The sequence below is a fragment of the Seriola dumerili genome, unplaced genomic scaffold (assembly GCF_002260705.1).
Source record: "Seriola dumerili isolate Sdu_G_001 unplaced genomic scaffold, Sdu_1.0 BDQW01000110.1, whole genome shotgun sequence".
NCBI lineage: Eukaryota > Metazoa > Chordata > Actinopteri > Carangiformes > Carangidae > Seriola > Seriola dumerili.
The window spans coordinates 7,193,010-7,216,175 of record NW_019174365.1 but is presented as its reverse complement, the minus strand read 5'-3'; the positions used below and the strand labels follow the sequence as shown (position 1 = coordinate 7,216,175).

The 23,166-nt window shown below is 39.5% G+C and overlaps 4 protein-coding genes across 7 annotated transcripts; 2 read left to right on the top strand and 2 right to left on the bottom strand.

The window, feature by feature from the left end:
• Positions 1–960: 960 nt before the first annotated feature.
• Positions 961–2,816, bottom strand: polr2k (RNA polymerase II subunit K). Of its 2 annotated transcripts, none has more exons than XM_022747489.1 (4): positions 2,727–2,816; positions 2,443–2,510; positions 1,655–1,747; positions 961–1,224 (listed from the first exon to the last, which is right to left on the bottom strand). In XM_022747489.1, the coding sequence occupies exons 2-4, from the start codon at positions 2,501–2,503 to the stop codon at positions 1,202–1,204; spliced, it is 177 nt and encodes a 58-aa protein (XP_022603210.1). In that variant the 5' UTR covers positions 2,504–2,510; positions 2,727–2,816; the 3' UTR covers positions 961–1,201. The 2 variants fall into 2 exon arrangements, with proteins under 2 accessions (XP_022603210.1, XP_022603211.1); XM_022747490.1 differs by having other exon boundaries at positions 2,758–2,797.
• A 258-nt stretch (positions 2,817–3,074) lies between these two features.
• On the top strand, positions 3,075–11,440 carry LOC111223193 (serine/threonine-protein kinase 3). Its single transcript, XM_022747244.1, has 11 exons — positions 3,075–3,222; positions 4,350–4,430; positions 4,606–4,734; positions 5,010–5,124; positions 5,645–5,809; positions 5,973–6,140; positions 6,232–6,369; positions 6,603–6,728; positions 6,818–7,019; positions 7,873–8,066; positions 8,249–11,440. The coding sequence occupies exons 1-11, from the start codon at positions 3,200–3,202 to the stop codon at positions 8,405–8,407; spliced, it is 1,500 nt and encodes a 499-aa protein (XP_022602965.1). The 5' UTR covers positions 3,075–3,199; the 3' UTR covers positions 8,408–11,440.
• Positions 11,441–11,705: 265 nt separating this feature from the next.
• On the top strand, positions 11,706–16,558 carry LOC111223017 (2-iminobutanoate/2-iminopropanoate deaminase-like). Of its 2 annotated transcripts, none has more exons than XM_022746980.1 (6): positions 11,706–11,835; positions 12,830–12,935; positions 13,503–13,557; positions 13,686–13,754; positions 15,701–15,756; positions 16,031–16,558. In XM_022746980.1, the coding sequence occupies exons 1-6, from the start codon at positions 11,771–11,773 to the stop codon at positions 16,085–16,087; spliced, it is 408 nt and encodes a 135-aa protein (XP_022602701.1). In that variant the 5' UTR covers positions 11,706–11,770; the 3' UTR covers positions 16,088–16,558. The 2 variants fall into 2 exon arrangements, with proteins under 2 accessions (XP_022602701.1, XP_022602700.1); XM_022746979.1 differs by lacking the exon at positions 11,706–11,835 and adding an exon at positions 12,024–12,158.
• A 65-nt stretch (positions 16,559–16,623) lies between these two features.
• On the bottom strand, positions 16,624–22,805 carry LOC111223015 (skin secretory protein xP2-like). Of its 2 annotated transcripts, none has more exons than XM_022746976.1 (4): positions 22,401–22,805; positions 19,549–19,806; positions 17,439–17,480; positions 16,624–17,354 (listed from the first exon to the last, which is right to left on the bottom strand). In XM_022746976.1, exons 1-4 carry the CDS (start codon positions 22,489–22,491, stop codon positions 17,341–17,343), a joined length of 405 nt encoding a protein of 134 aa, XP_022602697.1. In that variant the 5' UTR covers positions 22,492–22,805; the 3' UTR covers positions 16,624–17,340. The 2 variants fall into 2 exon arrangements, with proteins under 2 accessions (XP_022602697.1, XP_022602698.1); XM_022746977.1 differs by having other exon boundaries at positions 19,549–19,779.
• Positions 22,806–23,166: the final 361 nt, after the last annotated feature.

The window sequence follows — 23,166 nt, the reverse complement described above, 5'->3', positions numbered from 1 at the left end:
TCACTTAAAGAACTAGTCCCACACTGTACGCTAATTCTCTTTCTTGCCAATAATAAGATGTAATAACTGACACTATATTCTCATGTCTTTATGGTAAATAGCATAGTTGAAGCCAGCAGCTGGTTACTTTAGCCTAGCATAACGAATGAAAACAGCTGCGTCCAAAAGTGGCTACATTCAGAGCGGACATTTTAACTTGTCTCATATATTAACACGTTACTGATTGTTTGTGTAATCTCTACAAAAACAGCAAACTACTGTAATAACTACTATTCACAGTTGAGGCCTCTATTGGTTGCCTGGCAACTACTCCCAGCCAGAAAATAGTCCAGCACTTATACTGTTAGTCTGTGGTCCAACACATAAAGTAAAAGTTTGCATATCCCCCAGTAAAAGATTAGTTGACCTGTGTTGTGTAGTTTACTTTTTGTCCAAATTTAACATTATATAGTATTAATTAGTTTACTTTTAGAAGGGAAGCGGTTTTACCCTGGTTCGAGCCTTCGTGCTACGCTAAGCTAACTGGCTACAGGTTGGCTTATATTTACCTTACATATCCCTGCATTGAATCCATCTTCTCATCAAACCAATCCTTGTAGGTGCAGATTCCACGGGCATGGCTCGCCATCTGGCGACCTGTGTCAGCCACGCATACAACGTTGAAGAGCCAATTTCATGTGAAATGTTTTAGTCCCTTTTAGAGGTGTATGTTACTTAGCCTCCCCTCACTGATTTAAATGACGTGGACCAAATAATAGAAACAACTTTCCGTACAAAATGACCAAGAATTGAATCAGCACCTCTCTAAAACAGTTCAACACAAACTGAAACTATATAACTTACCCAAAAAAGAGAGAAATTAGTATTTAAAAAGCAAAATTTCTCAATTTGCGTTCCTGTATCCACCTAATTGTTACCATTCAAATATGATAATGAATATGAAAAAAACAGTGAAAACAGTTAAAGTGAGTAAAAATCATGTTTTTTAATAAACCAAAACTTTCATCCATCACTTGAAAAGTCACTCAAAAAAAGAAAAAGAAAAAGTAAAACAGTACTGTTTGTGTTGACATGAAAATGATGGGCTTTGACCATAATTCAGAAGTATGGAGTCAGGTCTGAAAGTCTATTTATTTACATGGTCATACACTAGAAAAATAGCACACAACAATAACAATCATAACAGCTGCTCTCCTCTTCTTCATCTGGCATCAAAGACAACCACTGAAATCAAATAGTCAAGGAATGTATAGGTATCATAGTATTCACTTCAAACATATGGTTTAATAAATATGAAAAATGTTTTCCATCCAAATGTGTGCATTTGTTCAAAACCTTACACATCTGTTCCCTTTTTAATAAATTCTCACAAGGGGTAGTCAGTCAAGAAATGTTCCATGTTTTCAGCATGAACATGAAACCACAGTAAATATAACATGGTCTTTGACATGTCTTCTCTATAATCTAAAATCCAAAATCCCCATCATAAAAATTTCGATCCATTGATTTCGAGGTGTGTTATCATTCCAAAATCTGATAGTTCTTTCAATCAGATTATCAGTGCTGGAAAACAAATTGTAGCTCAATGATAAGTTCCCTGTATGGTTTCACTCTGTCTCTCTCTCACACACATGCAAAGACATTTAAAGGATACATCTCTTTGTTCTCTTCTTGTACATGATCCTGTAGCCGCACTCTCTGCATCGGATTGGATCACGGGCTTTAATTTCATTTTCAGTGTGACATTCTGCAATTAAAGACAGAAAAAATGTAACAAAAAATACCCTTACATGAAGACTGATACAGTTTGTAGAACTATGTTAAAGAACTCGTCAGTCAACAGAAAATAAATCTGCAATTATTTTGATCCTGAAATATATCCTGAAATCTACTGGTCTACAGACATTTAAACATACCATGTAATGGTTACTTATGCTAACTCTGTCTCAAATGTGTGAAAGAGGAGGCAAGACGGACTGGTTTAGATTCTTGGGTGAGAATTATACAATATTAGCCCTTTACTTGATATTAATTATGTTGTAGACATGATGGACTCTTTGTAGTATCACTTGGAAACGTATGGACTGCACTCTAGATCTGGTTTATATTAAATTGTGGTTTCTTTGGACCCAGTGCACTCTAGGCAGAGCTGTGTAAATGACACAAATAAAAAAAATCATTGTATAAAACTGGATTGTATCGACCTCAAGGATCTCATTTAATGTCCTTAAGTACTAAGTGCTATATGTATAGCACTGATGTATCAGTTCTACTAGAACCGTAGTTATTTTATAGTATGACGTAAGAGAAACACCCAAGACAGAAGAAGTTGTATTAGTACTAACAGTGATAATAGATGCATTAGAAAACAGGTCTGGTAGTATCGTTAGCTTAAGTAACGGTTGTAGTGGCAATAACATTAACACAACAGTAGAAATGCACCTCCACATATGTAGATCATAGGCTGCTGCTTGGGTGGTTGCAAATCTTTCTGTGTATCCATTTTGATCCTTTAAGATAGAGAGAGAGGTGTTAAGATCATCACATCTGTATCGTTTTAGCATGCTAACACAGAAACAGCATGGTGCTGCCGATAGGATTAGCCAAAACCGTCATAACCGGTGGACGTAGTGAACCGCAAAGGTCTTTGAGAAATCTCAAAATGGAGTATTTATATAGTAAATATGAAATACACCGAAGGAATAGAGACAAATAAGAGATCTTACCGTTTAAAGACACTAACTGTTAGCTGTTTACCTCTCTTTTCATCTCACACTGGTGTCTTCGCGCACATGCGTACAACTGTCCAATTCGCCTCAAAGCAAGGTGTATTGTGATTGGTCAGAAGATACTCTGTCATATTTGGCTTATTTTTGATTTTACGAATAATACAAATGTATAACGAATTCCAAAGTATGTAATAGCCTTAAAGGTTTGTATTTTACATTATCCACGGTTTCTAACTTTGTAGAGACAAAAGTTGTGGTGTTTTTGTTTTGCACTCCGGCTCACCAGGGGGCGCTATGGTAAAAAATTATATCCCCAAACGGTCAATCATCTGACGGACACTCAGCTGGCCCTCCACTAGTTTTTGACAACAACGACTCTGTCGACAATGTTCACATCGTGACTATTGGCCCCAAAACTGACATAACTTACTATTTGTCCGTTGCCTTTTTATTCTTTGAAGCTATACATCATGGAGCCGTCTGCGCCCAAAAGGTTTGTGTACATTCTGCTGGTTTGAATCGTTGTTTCAAGCTATTAACTAGCGAGCAAAAGGCTAACGTTGGCGGTAGCTGCCGCTTAGCGAGCTAGCTAATGCTAATTTAGTTAGCTTTACCAGTTTTCTTTCAAACTTTCTCTCCAGTTAAGACGAATTAACGGGTTTAATGATCACTCTTGATCAAAATCACACGCACTGTGTTAAACCTTCTGGTGGGTTTGAGGCCTGTCTCGTGGTTGGGCTAACAATTTTAACGAGTGCCTTTTAGAGAGCAGTTTGACATGTGTTACTATTTTAACATGAAATACAAATTAATTGGTTGTGTGTGAGTTGAGACAATCTCACACCTCTGTGGAGCATCAATGGTACCCGTTTAGTTCATTGGCCTCGGTCCATTGTGTACACTGGTAGTTCAAACTTAACACCACAGGGGCTGATTTCACTAAAGAGGAAATAAGAGCTGGGCGATATTGCAACAGTAACATGATATATCTTAAATGTCGTTTCCCTGCTCTGAAAGGCAACATTTCAGTTAGGCATTATCTGTAAAATTAGAGCTTCAACTGTAGGCTATCATATGCAACCGTAAAACTGTAATTTACCTTTTAGTTGTTTTGAAAATCGACCATCTCTATTTCCAAGACCCTGTGTTAAGGCTTCAAGATGCTTGTTTTGTTCGACCACCAGTTAAAAACCTACATATGACAAATTCTTATTTCGTTTACATAATGAAACAAATAATCAATCAGTTGATTAACAGAAAATTAATTATCCACAATTTTAATAATTGTATAATTTATCGAGGTAAAATTCTAAATATTTGCTGGTTCCAGCTTCTCAAATGTAAGAATTCTTTTTTATTTAATTTTACAGTATTGTAAACTAAATATCTTCCAGTTTTGAACTGTTAGACAAAACTAGACATCTGAAGATGTCACCTTGGACTCTGTAAGATTGACCCATTGACTAATGATTTCACTGTCCCAACTGGTGACTTATTTATGTCTGTAACTTTAACTGATTTGAAATGCTTCTATTGTACAATGTTTTAGTTTGGTTTCTATTCTTGTCTTCAGTTACACATTTATACTGAGATTACAAATGATTTATTCCATTTTCACAGCAAGCTGAAAAAGCTGAGTGAGGACAGTCTAACCAAACAACCAGAGGAAGTGTTTGATGTTCTAGAGAAGCTTGGTGAAGGGTAAGAACTTCATCTCTGCTCCTTTGACTGAAAATATTTTAAGTCCATCAGATACAATAGTCAGCACTTTCTGAGATGGACCTCTTTTGTTGTGTAATACATTAAGTGGTTAATATTTTTAACTATAAAATGCAGTTTATACATATTGGGACTTAGCTTTTGTGTCTGTGTTTAGTTCCTATGGCAGTGTGTTCAAAGCCATCCATAAGGAGTCAGGCCAGGTGGTGGCCATAAAGCAGGTCCCTGTGGAGTCTGATCTGCAGGAAATCATCAAGGAGATTTCCATCATGCAACAGTGTGACAGGTGGGGAAACAATGTAGATTTCCTGAAATCTTCACATTTACTACATAGATGAAATTAGAAACGCTGAAAAAACCTTTATTGTCCTCAAAGTATTATTTTAGCTACCATAGATCACTGTACTAGGTAGGTTTGATTTAACAATCATACTAGTATCTCCTGCTGCCCGTACTATCCATTGTCTTGATGTATGAAGTTTTCTCACTTCTGCTCTTTTAGTTTGAAACGGAACTTTGTCCTCTCTTTTGATAACCACTCTGTTTTGCGTTTCCTCTTAGCCCTTATGTAGTGAAGTACTATGGCAGCTACTTCAAGAACACAGACCTGTGGATTGTCATGGAGTACTGCGGCGCTGGGTCTGTCTCTGACATTATCAGGCTGCGCAATAAAACGGTGGGTATTTACAGAGGGTTACAACTTCCTGTGTGGGCTAGTCTAAAAATTTAGGGATTCCCAGAATTTATATTTTCTGTGATGTTTTTCTTAGAAAAAGCAGATTAAGTTATTTATATTATATATCCTAGACTGATACACTTTACCAACAAATAGTATTGAAGTTTTGTTCAATAGTTATACACTTCTGAGGTTGTCTATTGATGTAACACAGACGTTAACACAATATTTCTTATTGATATGATGGTGAGAAAGCCACAGTGTCCTCATGACTATTTTTACAGACATGAGCATGGTTTTTATATTGTTATTACCAAACAGTGGTGTGTATAATAAAGCAGAAAGGAGAGATTTTTAAGTAGGTTCTAAGTTGTAGACACTCAGGACTGAACTGTCAAAACTAATGATTGCATAAAAAATACAATAATTCATACTTTACTCTTCGTTACACGTTATTATTTCTTTATTCACTCATGGATCTCATTTTGTCCCTGCGTTTTCTTTTTCCTTCCCACCTCAGCTGACAGAGGATGAGATTGCTACCATCCTGAAGTCCACATTGAAGGGTCTTGAATACCTCCACTTCATGAGAAAGATCCATCGGGACATCAAGGCAGGAAACATCCTTCTCAACACTGAGGGACATGCCAAACTGGCAGATTTCGGAGTAGCTGGACAACTAACGGTAACATTATAATTGATGTTGGAGTTCTTGTGACAACAAAGTGAATGGTCTCATCAGTCCTCCACATGGAATACTCAGTCTTTCGCTGATTTTGTGAATCCATTTGAATGGATTTAAAACGTAGTGCTCAATGATGAGACCAGCATATATTTTCTCTCTGAAGGACACCATGGCAAAGAGAAACACTGTGATCGGTACTCCATTCTGGATGGCCCCAGAGGTGATTCAGGAGATTGGCTACAACTGTGTGGCTGACATCTGGTCCCTGGGCATCACTTCTATAGAGATGGCAGAAGGAAAACCTCCCTACGCTGACATCCATCCCATGAGAGTGAGTGTAAACATGTTGGGTACTAAACCTAGCCACTTTGCTCTTATCAAAGTCTCTGACTCTGTTTTGTATCTTCTCTATGTTCCTCCAGGCGATCTTCATGATCCCCACCAACCCTCCTCCAACATTCAGAAAGCCCGAGCTTTGGTCCGACGAATTCACAGACTTTGTCAAGAAGTGTCTGGTGAAGAATCCAGAGCAGAGAGCGACTGCCACCCAGCTCCTACAGGTTGGAAGGAAGGAGGGAGACATACACACAAGCACATGCACACACAAGCAGCCGCATTTAGATATAAACATATTACAGCAGAAGTAACAAGCTTATGTGCACACACTCAAAGACTTGATGCTGTAGAAACACATTCATAAAACACAAGATGTAAAAGATGCATAGATATAATTTACCACACAGTGGTAAAATAGAGTGCGCACAACAATCTTTTTTTTCTGCTTAACATCCAGCACCCATTCATCAGCCAGGCCAAGCCAGTCACAATTTTGAGAGACCTGATAACTGAAGCCATGGAGATGAAAGCCAAAAGGCAGCAGGAGCAGCAGCGAGAACTGGAGGAGGAGGACGACAACTCTGTACGTATGCTGAGACGTTGTTCCATTCAAAGCAACCACCAGACAGCTCTATGTTAAGGCTTTATGTCTCATTGTCTTGTGTCATTCAGGAGGAAGAGACTGAGGTGGACTCTCATACTATGGTGAAGTCGGGCTCAGAGGGCGCAGGGACCATGAGGGCCACCAGCACCATGAGTGACGGAGCACAGACCATGATCGAACACAGCAGCACCATGTTAGAGTCAGACCTGGGCACTATGGTCATCAACAGTGATGATGAAGAGGAAGAGGAAGACCAGGGATCCATGAGGAGTGAGCACATATGTGTTGTTAAGCAAATTATAGGGAATAAGGTGATGGTAGCAGACAGGAGAACAGAAAAGAGGAGCGAGTGCTTAAGAAATATTATATTTACAAAGGATTATTTGTAATCACATTGACACTGGTATTTTTATGGAGACACACAGTCTAACACCACGGAGCCCCAAGCAGTCACTGGGTGCGAAAAAATCGTGTGACTGAAAGCAAAGTGCTAGAGAAGGGCTGGATCCAACAAAGGTCTCACAGAGTAGCCATGTTGCCATGTTCATGTCATACGAGATGGATGGTATAGTTGTTTATGTTTACAACTTGCAAGTGTTCACATGATCAAGCTTTTTATATGTTGACACTTGGTGGTGTGAGAAATAAAATATAGTGCATTGACAGTATAACACCATATCCATTAGATCCTGGTTTAGTTACACTGAACGGCAGTCTCTGGCTGATTTGAGGCATTAATATTTGTTTAGTTGCCAAGTCAGATGTATCAGAGCTTTCAGAAAAATACGAGATTTTCAGTGGTAATATTGACTTAGATGTTGACGTGAATGGTGTGTGCTAATTGGAACTCGTATTTCCCATAATTGCAATATGACTTGAACACAACATAAGTTACCACTAGACAGATGGGGTAAGTTGCCTGTGGTCCTTTGAACAGAACGTTCTAAGTGATAATAAATGTTATATCCGTGTTATTTAATGGGTGGTAATATTGTCCAGAGTATGAGGAGTGTCCCTTTAAAATCTCAACAATCATAAATTTCCAACATGCTTTAATACACTCGTAGATTGTCTCCAAGAAAGCATATCTTAGATAAGTCATGATCCTCTTCCTCCTCCACAGGGCACGCCACCCCCCAGCAGCCCATACGTCCATCTTTCATGGACTATTTTGACAAGCAGGACTCCAACAAGGCAGCCCAGCAGCAGGAGAACTACAACCACAACCAGCCACAGGAGCAGCCCGGCTACCACATCCAGTCCAAGAACGTCTTCCCTGACAACTGGAAGGTCCCACAGGACGGGGACTTTGACTTTGTGAGTAACATCTTCCACAATTCTGTGATGCTACCGCTGTAATGAATGGGGTTATTCATGGTGGAAATTATTATACACTAGTCCTTCAGTGGTTAAAAATATAAAAACAGAAGACACTAAATATGAATCATCTCTTTCTCATCCTCATTTGTCTGTGTTTGTACTTGTGTGCTATCACCCAGTTGAAGAACCTAGACTTTGAGGAGCTACAGATGCGCCTGAGTGCCTTGGATCCCATGATGGAGCGGGAGATCGAGGAGCTCAGACAGCGCTACACTGCCAAGAGGCAGCCCATCCTGGATGCAATGGATGCGAAGAAGAGAAGACAACAGAACTTCTAAGTGATCCTCCCTGTCGCCCTCATGCCCTGGTCTGGGTTTCAAAGCCACTATTACCACAAACCCTATGTCCTAATGACTCAGAGGAACTAGAATGACCTTATTGTCTTTGTTGGAAGTCGACTGGAAGTCTGACTGACTGCTAACTGGCCTCTGTCTGAAGAGAGATGCTTCTTTTCCTGGGTAACATCCATTTTGGCTCCTGGAATCCACAATTACAAGCCTTGTTTCTACACAATTTAAACCTTAAATTTGATTCTACTGTTCCTGTAAAGTTCCTTCTCCACAAATGTTGTTCAAGACTGCGGCCAAAGAGAGAACCGAGCCTTGGTGATTGCACATCTGAAAGTCGCAAAATTAACTTCCTCTCTTCCAAATGAAATTCCCCTCACATAGAAAGACCCTCTGGGAATCACCGTCAAAACATAAGGAAGGACATCTACCATGACAACCAGGCCAGCATTTCACCTAGTTTCTGGAAGCAGCAGTGTGGTCAATGATAAGTGGTCTTTTTTCCCTCAGACATTTTTAGTTTCACTGTAAATATAATATAGAGCCTAGTTTGGAAATACCTGCAACAAAAAGCTGTGGAGGTTCGTCCATGACCAAAGACAATCAAAGTGACGTAGATTCAGTTGAGAATGCCTTAAAAATATTTGAAACCTGGTTTTCAAAATAAGCAATGTAATAAAACAACCAAGTTGTCAGAGGGTTAAATCCCTCCTCACTTGGAGAGATGAGTTGGACTGTGGAAAGCTGCAAGTGTTTGTCAGAGTGGACAGATTGGATGGTGAAGAGTGGATCCTGCATGTTTTCAATTGTTTGTGGACCAGAAAATTCTACACTCATTTCTCTAGTCTTTATTCTCATTTATTTAATTTTGTTGTTTCCAAATATGATGTTCTGGGCTTCTTGATATTTCCAATGTACTGTCCATATCGACAGACACCATGCATCTTAGTGCCTCATAACACACACCTGTCCCTCACTGAGCATGCACTCGCCCACTCCTGAGCCACTTTTTCTTTTCAATGCAATAGTTGTCACAGAAATTCATTCCCAAAGCAAAAGCATTCCTAAATACTGAATGACTATTATTTTAATCTCTCTGTGGTCTTTAAAAACCCTGTATGACTTTCTGAAACGTCTAAGCCAGATGTCGAGCCGTATCAATTCAGGGCTCCGTGAAGAAAGTAGCCAGGTATTACTTGCCATATTGACTGTTCATAGCTGTAGTTCACTTCAGGAGATAAAAGACTTAAGTGATTGACTGATACTGTTCACTTAAGTAAAGCAAAGCCGCTGCATCAGCCACACATCTTTAGATAATTATTTTGTATTGCATTAAAATCTCTTTTCAGCAAATTACCCTGCAGCTTATATATATATATATATGTATATATATGTATATATATATACACTCACGTGTTGTTGCTTTCCATTTCCTGACATTTAGAGTGTGATGTTATTGGTGAAGGAATGAAAATGTACTTTGTGCTCTGCGTGTTTTGGGACACAAACTCATTATTAACAGTTCAAAACTGTATTTACACAAAATTATTGAGCCCAGTGAGGAATGTGTGGTGTGAAATTGCTCCTTCTTTGTGAAAGTGAAGGTTAGTAAGGTGTTTTTATTCAAATTTCTGCACTGAAGGTAACTGTCAGCACCAGCGTATGTAATGGCCAGTAGGTAACAAGAAATCTTATTACAGAAATGTTAACGATATCTTTGCAATGGGCTGAGAAACTGTAATTAAGAATGGAGAGAGTTGACAGGTTTATTATTTAACTGTAAAAGATCCGGTTCAGCATCTGTATCGGCCGTAATTCTTAAATAACCAAATTCAAGGGATCTTATCAAATGGTTGTTTATCCTTAAAAAAATATTTTTTCCTACTATCAGATTTTTCTCAGCTGTTAAATATTGATATCGGTCTCTGACTCAAAAATCCAGTTTGGGCTGTAGTTCACAGGTTTGAGTGCTGAATCGAAAACCCTTACTAACAAGCCCATGACATACAGTGTGTGTCATACACATGTGATGTCTGCATGAAGGAAACAAACTGCTCTTGTCTTATAATTTAGTTTTGTGTCGATGTTTTGAGTTTGATCTGTCATGTGCTAATAACGACCCTTTGAATGAATCCAGACTGTCCTTATACTGAATACACCTGCAGTATGTCTGCACGTTGCTGTTACATATGAAAGTTAATATGCAGTCTTGATGGTGTGGTTCAGCCCATACTTACTGCATATTATGTGACATTTTACAAATAGGATAATCTTATACATCGACCTGTTACACTATCTTACTGTGTGTCTCATCTGACGGATAATGTGGCCAAAACGAGACGACATTTTAAACACAAATTCAAATTTCAATCAGCACCATCTCAATGTCTGAATGATCATGTTTGTACGTATGATTGATTGTTTTATTTTTCTACATGAAGATGAACCTGTTCTTTCACAGAAATCATTAACATTCTTGCCATGAAATGTTTTCATAAATTAAGTCTGCAGTGCATTTAGCAACTTACACACAAGCATTCACACTCTATTTATTAAATGCTTAAACTTCTTTCTTTTGGTGACACTGGTTTAAATATAAAAGCTGATCTGGCTGTTAATATTTTAGCCCCTTGTCAAATATATTTGGCTTGATTTCTGCTTGTGTTGGACTATGCATGTTTATAATTCTGTTTGCTCTGTAGTGGAATGCTCTTATATTAACTGCACAGGTAAGAGTATTGTTAATATGGAGGATGGATTATTTTCAGCTTTTAATGAAAACTGCTCTGTACAGTTTTAAAAAGCCCAGTTTGAAATATGACGTTGTTCAGAATCGGCCATACTATGTACAGTTATCTGAAATCACGTTTTGATATATAGCAGTATGATTTTGTCTTCATTTATTTCCGCTATATAATAACTTTTGAGGGTGTTGGGTGGAATGTGAGCATTTATGTTTGAACCACTTAATTTATTATCTTTGTTTGTAATACTTTATAAAGTTTTGAAAACGTGCAAGAAATAATAAAAGTTACTTATAGTTAACCTTAACTGCAGTGGGATGCTTTATATCTTATCTCTGATCTCACTTGTGGAGACTTCAACCTCTGAGCTGGACTCAGTTGTACCGTAACTCTTCTACTATTAACGCCACTGTTTTCAGTTCGCATGCTGTTTCCTAAAGAAGCGCCTCCTAAAATGCAGCTTGCTCTTGTTGGCAGAGATTACGGTAGACTTAACGGGGGCAACTGTTCCTTTTTATCGCCCCCCTAAGTTGTTGCACAGCCATTTCACAGCCAGTCTGCAGTGAAGAAAGTTTGGAGGAAATAGAAGAAATAAAAAAATCAGGAAAACATGGCTGCACTCCACAGAAAGATCATCAACACTCCATCGGCCCCGGCGGCCATCGGTCCATACAGGTAAGGCAAGTTTAAACTCAGAAATATGCATCATAATCTATTTATAGCGACACGTGGTTTGCAGAAGTCAGTGCATTAAATGAATGAGTGGGAATCACACACACAGTCCAGCGTTTGACCAGGGGCGGGTCTTCGTGTTCAATGAACTCACCTGTTTGACTTGACCCCATAAAAGAAAGTGCCGAAGTTAAACTTTGAGCAGAGCAGAAGAAGCAGAGCAGAGCAGAAATATCTCTGAATCACACAGGCAACAGAGTCATGGCAACTATTCATCGACAGATTCCTTACACACCTAAAGCCCCTGTCAGACAGGGAATATACAGGTAAGCATCAATGTGCTGTGAAATACTGCAACTTGAACCTCAAATAGCTCTAGCCTTAAGAAATTAAAAAAAAAAAAAAGGTGCCGTTTTTGTTTGTGATAACTCGACTAAAACATATTTCAGTGATCAGAAGTCATGAAATTGCCTCACTAATTTCCTGTTTTCTTTGATTCAATGTGTGTACTTGCTCAGATTGAGGGGTGTTCCTGGTCTGACCAATCGGCTGTCAGTGGGCGGAGTTAGTTTAGACAGAATGGACTCTGCTCATGATCTTGTTTTCGAGCAAAAATCCACATTCAGTCGATTCACTACTACTGCACTAACATGCACCGTGCATCTAAGATACTGTAACACTAATTGATATTTAGGCAAATAAAACAGGTTACAAGGTTAAAGCAAAACATACATTACGTCACTGAACATCACAGACTCATGTAAATGAAATACTGCAGTAAAATAGAGCCGTCAGAGTTTTATCATATGACTTTATCTGGATTACTCCTTTTAAAAGATTAACAGCTTGTTTGCATCTTATTTTTCACCATTTCTCCCAAATGCTTGGTTGATTATCAGTCACATTAATTAACTATTGTGTGTGTGTGTGTGTGTGTGTGTGTGTGTGTGTGTGTGTGTGTGTATGTGTGTGTGTGTGTCCTCTGTATTATCCTCAGTCAGGCGGTGGTTGCGGACAGAACCATGTATATCTCCGGTCAGCTGGGGCTCGATGTGGCCTCTGGTCAGCTGGTAGATGGAGGAGTCCAGGCCCAGGCCAAACAGGTGAAGCGGATAATGATGATGATGGTTGACTATGTTTGAACACCACAAGATGGCAGGACATTTACTGTCCAGTTATTTCTAGTGGCTGAGAGGTTTATCAGTGTAAACCAGAGCCACTGTGCCTCAACTTTACTCCATTTCTATAGTAACTCTGTTTCCATAAGTAATTTACATCTAAGATCATCAAGAAGCACAGCTCTGAGTCACATGCCTTTGACCAAACAACTGAGGCTCAAAGTATTCAGTAAGCTATTTTCTTTAAATGACAAATGTTGCATGCTAAGATGATGGACGTACAAGCATTAAAGCTACAGTGACTTGACTTAGGTAAATGTGTATTTTTGCTTTTCAATTTAAATTTCAAGTGTTAAGAACCTAATAAAAACAACAATATGAATAGATAAAAACACAAAATTCAACAAACTAAAGCAACAGTGTCTACACTGACACTGATTAATTCAAATAACAGTATGTTTCCCAGGCTTCGTCCTTTTGGCTATTACATTTAAAGGTCTGAGCAACATAAATAAAAAACAGAAACATAACAGGTCACCTCTCATTCCACAGGCTCTCGTCAATATGGGGGAGATCCTTAAAGCTGCTGGCTGTGACTACACCAATGGTAAGATCTGACTGTTGTCAGACTCATATGCTCTGTGTGTGTGTGTGTGTGTGTGTATGTGTGTGTGTGTGTGTGTGTGTGTGTGTCAACAAACTAAAGAAAATAAAAAATAAAATCTTTTGTTTCAGTGGTGAAGACGACCGTGCTGCTCTCAGATATAAATGACTTCAACAGTGTCAATGAGGTCTACAAGACATGTAAGTACACATGTAAATACTTAATTGTTTCCATATTTCAATACACGTTGCCTAACATTTTATGCAAGAAAGTGAAGAATGTGCAATTAACTTATTAATTTCTAATGGTATTGTCAAAATGTACTTTGTGTTCTTCCCTCAAAGTTATAATCTATTAAGAAAAGCAGCCACATGGGGGCAGGTTTTAACCAGGTCAGAACTGCTGTCACCTGGTCGATCTGCCTGCACAAACACCTGAGTCACTGTTTGGATAGTGGGTTCATTTAATCAAGGCTGTCAGTATACTATCTGCCAGCTCCAACAGTGTTGATTTGTAGAACATTTCTCACATCACTTGACTTTCAGTGCAGATATGATTTGAGAAATTAAACAGGTTCTTGTTTTTCCTGACGGTTATGTTTATATGCTCCTGTGTCTGGAGCCTGAAGAATTCAACCTGAATAATTATAGGCTTTAATGTAATCATTTAGTGAATTGATCAGTTCTAAAAAGGTATAATTTGATTCTATTAAATTTGCATCAAAACAATGCATCATAAAACTAAAAGTTAAGAAAGTAATAAAAACTTCACTAAATTTGACAATACTACTTCCTTGTTCTGACTTCAAATTATGGCTTCTTTTTTTCATTTTAAAATAGATTTGCAAAATAGATTTTAAAAATGTTTTTCCATTGAACTTTTTGTCACTGCAGTTGCTATGTGTATGCATCTCATATTCCATCTCACACTACATTTGATCCCTGGTTTAACATGTACAGTTTCCATTTCATGATTGTTTTAAATTACAGGCAGCTTGCTCTAATTTAAAGATATCTAAGTGGTGTCCCACCTCAAAATTAAATGAAATCCAGTTCACAATCTACTATTATATTACACTTAAACAGTGTAAAAGTCTGTAATCAGTCCAGTGGCACACTCCTGCCTCTGTACCTGTGTGGTCATGAGGAGATACAGTGGCTCATATTTCACTGACATCTCTCAGAAAGTGACTGCTGGCAGGTTTAGCAGCTGCCTGACAGACAGACTCACTCTGCTCTTCCTCTGCTGCATGAAAGCAGCCTCCTCATACAGGCCGCTCAGTCTGGGCATTTCCTTCTGGATCACAACAGACAGGTGTAATGGAAGCTGCACTGCCCAGTGAGCTGTAAATGGACACCTGCTGTGCAGGCACACGGGTGTAACCCAACCCCTCCCTGCAAGCTTTGCTGCGCACACCATTGACTGTGGTACAGGCCTGAGCTCCCTCCCACCTCCAGACTCTACTCAACCCTAAACACAAGCAGGCAACTTTCCCTGACCTTGACAGAGAAAGGCGAGGACGTGTGTCCAGTTGATCCAAAGTCGAGTGAATTTGAACTTTTCAGGCAGCAGGTGAAAACTCTCACTTTATAGTACATTTCCGCCAGCAGCCAATGTTTTGACTGCGTCTGATAAATCTGGTTATTCGAATTATCAGCTATAAAAGATTTGTTTTTCTCATACAGCTGTTTTTGTCTTGTAAAAAAAACTCAACAGCTATAACTCCTTGTGTGGGCACCCATAAATGTTAATGATTTATGAAAGAGTAATAAGCCATTCATATTTCCATGTTAAAAAACCTGTTTCATTTATGTGTATCCTCCCCCAACCAGCTCTTAAATTCATCAAGGAGATTCAGCCAATGGTCAGTTAGACCACGTAAGGGACCCTTCAAGACAAACATATTATACACCAGCCAAATGGATTTTTTCAAACCTAGCAACCAAATAGTTGCACTTTATGTCTCATTATTTCTCATTAATAAATCATCTTTTAGCATCAATAGACCCTTGGTTTATAAACCTTCTCATTCATTAAAAGAGCTTCCCAGAAATGAAATGATGTGTTTATAGTTAGAGTCGTCAAGCTGGTGGCTTTTTGATATGCTTTTCTTATACTGTACATGTCATGTTTGTTTTCTCTCCAGTTTTCAGCAGTAACTTTCCTGCCAGAGCTGCCTACCAAGTCGCTGCTCTACCTAGAGTAAGTACAGACAAAACCTTTACACCATTTTAGAACCGCAGTTCCCCATGGTACATGGTTCATATACATCAATACATATGGGGTGGTGGAAAAGAGCATGGTAGCTAGGTGCATGCTCAGTCATGCATGTCATGCATTTCCTATCAACCATGTTGACTTTTAAATGCTCAGCTGCTTGGAGTTAAAAGTTGTACATGTCCTTTTCTTGATCAGTAGCTCTTTTACATTCCCCCTTGTCCTCAATGTTTCTCTGTCTGCTTCTTTTTCACCTCAGGGTGGACTGGTGGAGATTGAGGCGGTTGCTGTCCTCGGTCCTCTCTCAGACTCCTGACAAGCCGACCACATCACAAACAAGTTATAGCCTAACCACCAAACGGCCGTATAGTTGTGCTGTGGAAGCCTTATTATATTTCCAGATGACAAATGAAAGACCAAACTAGGATCTTGTTCAATTTCCTTTTCCGTACTGTCAGGTTTTAGCATGAAATAGTTTCTCTTCTGTTCACTGTGGCTGGTTGATGGCACTGCTGAACTATTTTCAGGATTGTACTACTGGAAAACCACCTTTAAACTAACAAAAGAGAAGCACTTAACTGACCAGCATTTAGTTTGTGACTAAAGGTAATTTCATACCTGACATACTCCATGAAGCAGATTGTGATCATAATACCATTTCCTCATTCCGACAGAAATCAGCCTTCTTTTGTGCCGTCTCTGGTTTCATAACTCATCTTCTGTTTTTCTCCTGAATAAAAAAAACTGACACACATTTGAAAAGAGAAGCTCTCACTAATAAATAAATGCAGTAAAACCCCTAAAATGTCTCATCCAACATATGTATTCATCCTTGCTTTAAGATATCAAAGAAACTCTATTAGATGTCATCTTTAAGGTGGCCCTTTTAATTTCTTGACAGTTAATAGCTTATTACAGATTTCAGGTTTTCCTTCCAGAGAGAAATCATGACACATCAGAAGCAAACAAAAAAAAACTCACTCTCATATTTACTCTTATCTCATTGGTTCTCATCAGGAACTCATTGATTTTTAAAATCAGACCTCAGTAAACCTGCAGTGGACCAGCTCTTCATTTTCATCACAAACATAGTTGTACAATCAAAGCCAGCTACCCAAACAGAATAACATCTCATAAATCAAATATATTTTGGCTTTGGTTTCCTTAGAATCATGATTTTGTAGAAAACTACAGAATGAACTCTTAGGTTAAAGTTAGATTAAAGACATCTACTATTATACATTTCTATGCACTGAATAAATAGAAGTGATTAGTAATTTAAGATATTTTGAAATGATTGCTTCCTCTGAAGATCAACACACCCACTAAGTGCTGTAGAACTCTGTCAATGTGCAGTTCTCAAGCAGAAAATGCAGCCACACACCATCATGAGGGGAAGAAGGCACAGTGATGACCGAGGAACCCTGATCGAAAGTGGATATCACAGGGTCTGCATCTTGGCAACAAGGTGATGTCTGTTTCACACACACACACGGACGTACTTTCACTCACGCATACAGACAAGCTCAGACGCTTCCAGTTAATCTGTGCAGTCATTCACGTTGCACTTCACTCGCTTGGAGCTGGAAACAAAGAGGGAAACATATTAGGACTGCACTGATGGTGTTATGTGGATGTGACAATGTGGAAACTACAGCTGTGCTCACCTGGTGTCTCCTCTGGTTTGGGCTCTGAATCATCTGCTTTTTCTGTTTTGAATGAAAGACAAAAAGATTTGAACAACAAACGTGGTCACGTTTAAAAGTTCGGTTCACTCGGGACGACCCTGGCGGCGTGGAGGTTAGATTAATCACATCACCTCCAGTTAGTTAGTTAGTAAACGTTAATTATTCAACCTGTTACACATTTTGGTTGTGAAATCCCAACAATGCTGAAAAAAAGTACAAAAACTTGCATCTCACATTCAATTGGATGTTTCACATTCAGTTTTCCCTCAAAGGCTTGTGATTGCAGATTAATCCCAAAAGGCCAGTCCCAACCCCTGACCACTGACAGGTACAGAAGTGTTTGAGCTGCCATGTCCGGTGTGTTAATGAGACACTTGATCCTCTCTCTTCATTGGCTGTGAAATGGAGGCAGGGAGGCTCAGCGCGCCTGACATCATTCATCGCCAGTGGCAGCCCTGTATGTGTTGGCATGCTCTAGTTTCTCTGTGGATTCCAGTTGCACCTTAATGAGACCACGGTGACAACAAAGTGTTCACAACAAACACACACACACACACACACACACACACACACACACACACACACACACACACACATACACACACAGGACTGTGGTCAAGCTTGAACTGAGGGTGAGTGAGGTTGGAGACCAAAGGGGGGTCAAGATCAAGTGAGGACAAAGATCAAGGAGAGTCCTGACTATTTTTTGAATGCATTGCATGGTTTAACCTTGCAAGTATCCATCCCTTAAAATCCGATCTGTTTTAACTCTTTTTAACTTACACAAATCAGGATCTGATCCTGGGCTGACTGGTAAGAAATCATAAATGACAGCTGCTTGGAGGCTTAAAACTTAATTTGTTACTGAATTGTTACTGTCTTCTTTTTTGGTCTGCAGCCCTTAATAAGAGTTCCTCAAAACATCACACTTTATATATCTTACATGTGTAAACAACCAGGAGGGAAAACGTTTCATGAAGCGGATCTTAGAGAATACTCAATCAACTAAACATCAAGGAAAATGTAATTCATAAACCAATGAAAACGGCTTGGATCGGTAAAGTGAGTACAAGTGTGATTTATTGAGACAGGTCCTCTAATACTAACTAAATAATCAGATGTGTGACTTATAAACACATTCCTGTGGCCACCCCGGTGTGTTCATTAAAAGCCAAAGTCATGTCTGTGTGTTGTTGGATACTGCCTGGTTACCACCGTTGCTGTTGGGACTGGGGAGGGTCTAGGGAAAGACGGAAGGGACATTATGTACCTGGATGCCGAGGCAGCCTGTGTTCATTGGGTCACTACGCAGGAGGCGGAGCAGTGCTCAGGTTATTGCAGGTCAGTGGAAGCAATTGTCCAATTTGTCTATAATAAGTTTCTCTTCCCTCAATGGGACACAAATATTGTGACTATTGTTTTCTCCCTTATGTGGTAACAGCTTTTAAGGGCCTGTTTCACAGATGAAGATTAAAATATCAAGAGAAAAATGCCCAAACCTCGAGAGGTTTGAATGAATCTACGCTGAAGCTTCCTCACACACTTCAAGAACGATGTCTCGTTAGAGAAAATAGTAGTAGCGGTGGTTAATGAGGCATAAGTATATAGTATATATACCAAAATGGACACACAGGTATGCAGCTCCATCCTTATCAACTTTACAACTTAGTGAGGTGTTCAGTCAGTCTGATACACGTCACAGTGTTAGGGAGATAAGTCATGCTGTAGAAGACAAATGTTTAATTTGCATTGAAAATTGTATAAAATGAATAGGTGCTTGGAATTTAGCTGATAGCTTGAAGCAATTCATTTTGCCACGACAAATGGGCTTGTTCATGTGAGGATGATGAGGAAAGTCTTTAAGTTAAGTATGATTTTCCATGGTTGACAGTCCACTAAAATATTTAGTAATCCCCCAAAATCTACATTGGTATAGTTCTTTATGGGATTAGAAGAAGTTTGGGATTGAAATTCCCATACAAGCCCTATATACCTTGAACACTTCTGGATCTGTTAATGGTCAGGGTTGAGGTTGGCCATGTGGGATGAAGAGAGAAGACACTGCTTTTTCTTTTTTACTCCAACCTACCCTGGTCTGCAGCTGCAGCTTCCGAGGAGCTTGCTGCTGCCTCAGTGGTGCTGTCTGCTGCCGCTGCCTCTCCGTCTGCAGGCGGACTGGCTTCTGCAGGCTGAGGCTCCTCCCCTGCTGGTGGAGCTGCAGCGGTGCTGTCTGCAGATGTGGCAGCTGCAGCAGGTTCATCTGCAGGTTTAACATCGCCATCAGCGGGTGTTTGGTCCGGAAGAGTTTCGCTGTCCTCAGCTACTTTGCCAGTTTCGTTGGCCGCCCCTGTCAGGGACACAGGGTTAAGCACGTGCATTTGTTAGCTCATGTTAAAAATGCCCCCAAAAATACCTTAAAGAAATCTCCCATTTAATGTCATGCCGACTCTTGACACTGGCAGTACTGATGTGATGTCTGAAGGCTGACACAAACAAAACACACAAACACTGACCCTGTCAGGTAAGAAAACAGGAACTAGACTTTCGTCATTTAAATGTGAGACAGTTTAGGATATCAGTACTGTGCTCTTAGGTTCCACTAGTTTTAGTTTCCTTTACGTTTGTGTTGCTTATGTGAGCTATTGAGTTAATCCAAAACCAGAGGGACCAGTCTGCATAACTAATATTGTTATGGGCCCCAAGCAACAGTGAAAACATTTTCTGTAATCTCATGAACTTTCTGAAGTTCTGCAGGCTTTGTCTGCAGCATGTTAGACTGTATGACACAGATGTTTTCATCTTGTGATGAATTGCATTGTGCTTCATAATTAAAGATTGGGAGTACTGTGAAAATAAGAATCTGACTCCTGTTAACTCCAGTCTCTGACCATGGGACTTTGCAAAGCCACCAGTTTCACCCAAATAGACAAGAGCAATAACAATGCGATCAATTCCTTGAAAACAGAACTATACCTGATCAACTGTTCCTCCTTCAAATAACTTAGTAAAGAATAAAACGAATGCTGCTGCTACTTGCAACAGATCAGAAAGTTTTAAAAAATGGCATAAAGAGACCTCCACCTACACATAACAGGAGCCACAAAGAGTTAATGATTATGCAGATTGTTGTTAATGAACAGGAACAGCATAGCTCTATGAACAGGTTGCTGTGTGTTTTGTGATGTTACATATCACTTCCTTGTAGAACTTTTTCTTCTGGGGGATTTGCATTGCAAATATTTGCATGGATCATCAAAGTCTTGACCATCAAACTTCTGTTTTCAAAGTTGCTTGAAGCAATTAAACAAAGTGCTCCTCGAAACAGAGGTGATATCATTAAGAGCCTGGGACATGATATTTGTTAACACTGTTCCCATCCTGTCAATATTCAACATCATTATGATAAATACTTTCTCTGTTGTAATTGTGAAGAATAAGAAGTAAGTCAGTATGTCAGATGGAGGGTGCTGCTGGGTAAAGACTGGCACTATCGGAGTGTTAAACTGACATGTCTTTAAATGGATAAACCTTGGGGTAATAAACGTAACCCTTTTTGGGAACGACAAGTAGCATCAAGGAAAGGAAATGAGCCACATGCAAAAATAAGAAAACATCTTGACAAATTTCCATTTGACCTCTGAGACGATGTTCACTGTCATTTGGCTGATAAAGCTTTGCCATCCTCATCATCCAACAACAATGACATGATTATTTATTAAGAGTTGTAGTGGAAGCTCTCCTTTCATTTGTCACCTTTTGGGGGGGGTCAGAGGTCAGGATCAGCTGCATGATACAGGTTTAAACACATTTAATCAGCCTCAGTGGCAGTTTCTCAGCTCAATACCTCAATGCAAGTAGATGCATTCAAGCTCGGTAACTTATGTGAGCGTGCGTGTATGTGCTTCCATGTGTTTTATGGCAATAATAGGCCTGTATATCTCTTTAAGAAGTGCAAAAAGAGAGTGAGAACAAGTGACACTTGCTCAGAGGTGGTCCCACTCAGTGAATCTTTTACTAGTTTTCACCTACTTATTCTTTGAAGTGTCAAGTAATGCTTGTGCTGGCAGAACTGCAAAAAAAGTCACATTTACTACAGTCAGACACAAAGCATTTGTCCCTCGCATATTTATAAGTTCCCACTCTTCCTTAACACTGCTAAATGCAAACGCAGCATCCAGTGTTGATGTTTTACCTTGAAAGGTGTGCTAGTTTGCACCACAGCCCGGGCCATCTCTGACCCACTACAACAGAGGAGTGTCCAAAGTGGCTTCTCCATTTCCTATTGAAACTGTAGACTGTCACCAAATCTGCTTTCATGCCACTGTCTCTCCCTCTCAGGGAGGACAGAGCCAGAAGCCACTGTTAAATAATGACAATAAACTTTCCCATCCTGTCACTGTGGAGCTCTGGCTCAGTAAAAATAAAGAAACCAGATACTGTACCCAGAGAAATACACTGGTGTTCATTTGCATGCAGACTGTGCTGTTCCTTATCAGGACAGTGCTCCCTATATTATAACTGAATGGATGATGCAACTCTATATGGACACAGCAGTGAGCTTCCATGATGACACCATTTTCACTGACATGTCACAAGGTTATTCATAGTATCTACTGAAATAAAATAACTATTGGAAGTGCTTTAATTAATACGTTGACGTCATTAAGCATTTATAGACATAACCTGAGTGATATCATTGTAGTAAATTGATATTTACAGTTATGTTAAGGCCATCGACATCTCTACTACTCTCTACTACTATAATTTCAGACTATGCAAAAATATACATTATTTAACATACAAATTATGAAACTACAGTATGTCAAATTTAGTTTTTGGATAGGAAATGTAGCTGTATGTACATTACATTTGTTATTTGCTTTTTCCACACACCTCTTAAACATATTATTATACATAGAAGCATAAAGCTTTCTGCATCACCTGTAGTGCTGGCTCCGTTGCTCTCCTCGGGCTTAGCACTGGGTCGAGTCGTGTCTACCGCTGAAGTTTGGGAACTGGTGGAGCATCCCATCCTGTCCTGTGCACATAGAGGACTAGAAGGTGAAGTTCAAAGTGAAGAGGTGAGGCTGGAGCTGCCCTGATGACGTCGTGCATAGATATCAGTAAGTGGAGAGGACTCAAAACTTTGCAGAGAGAATCCCCTGGAGGAGAAACAAAAAGCCAGGCTGGACGTCAAATTCCTCTACTCCCGTGCGTAATTGCGCACCAGGGTACTTCCTCCAGTAAATGCGTTCAGCTCCTGGTGTCGTGGTCACACGTTTCTAAAAACAGTTGGACCCGCAGATGAAATGTAGGCTTTTGTTGTGTACTGTAACTTAGGCTGTTTCCAAGAGGCTGGCGCAGGGACAAAAATACATTATTCAGTCAGTGTGCAGCGGCCACCTCTTGGGGCGGGGAAAGCCAGGCCAAAAACTAGGCCCACTGCCAATGTGCCTTTGAGCAAATATCTTAATCCAAAGTTAATCTACTGGGGCAGCGTAATGGCCAGTGGAACTACCACACACCCTATACTGTCAAACTACTCCTTTACAATGAAGAGTCCTGCATTCATAATTTCACTTAAGTGCAAAATATTGGCAGAAAAATGTACTTGAATTATTAAAATTAATAAGAGCTGCATTAGACAGCAGAAAGGCTCCTAGTAGAGAGTAATAACTGAGTTCAAAGCAAAAATTATATCTGTAAA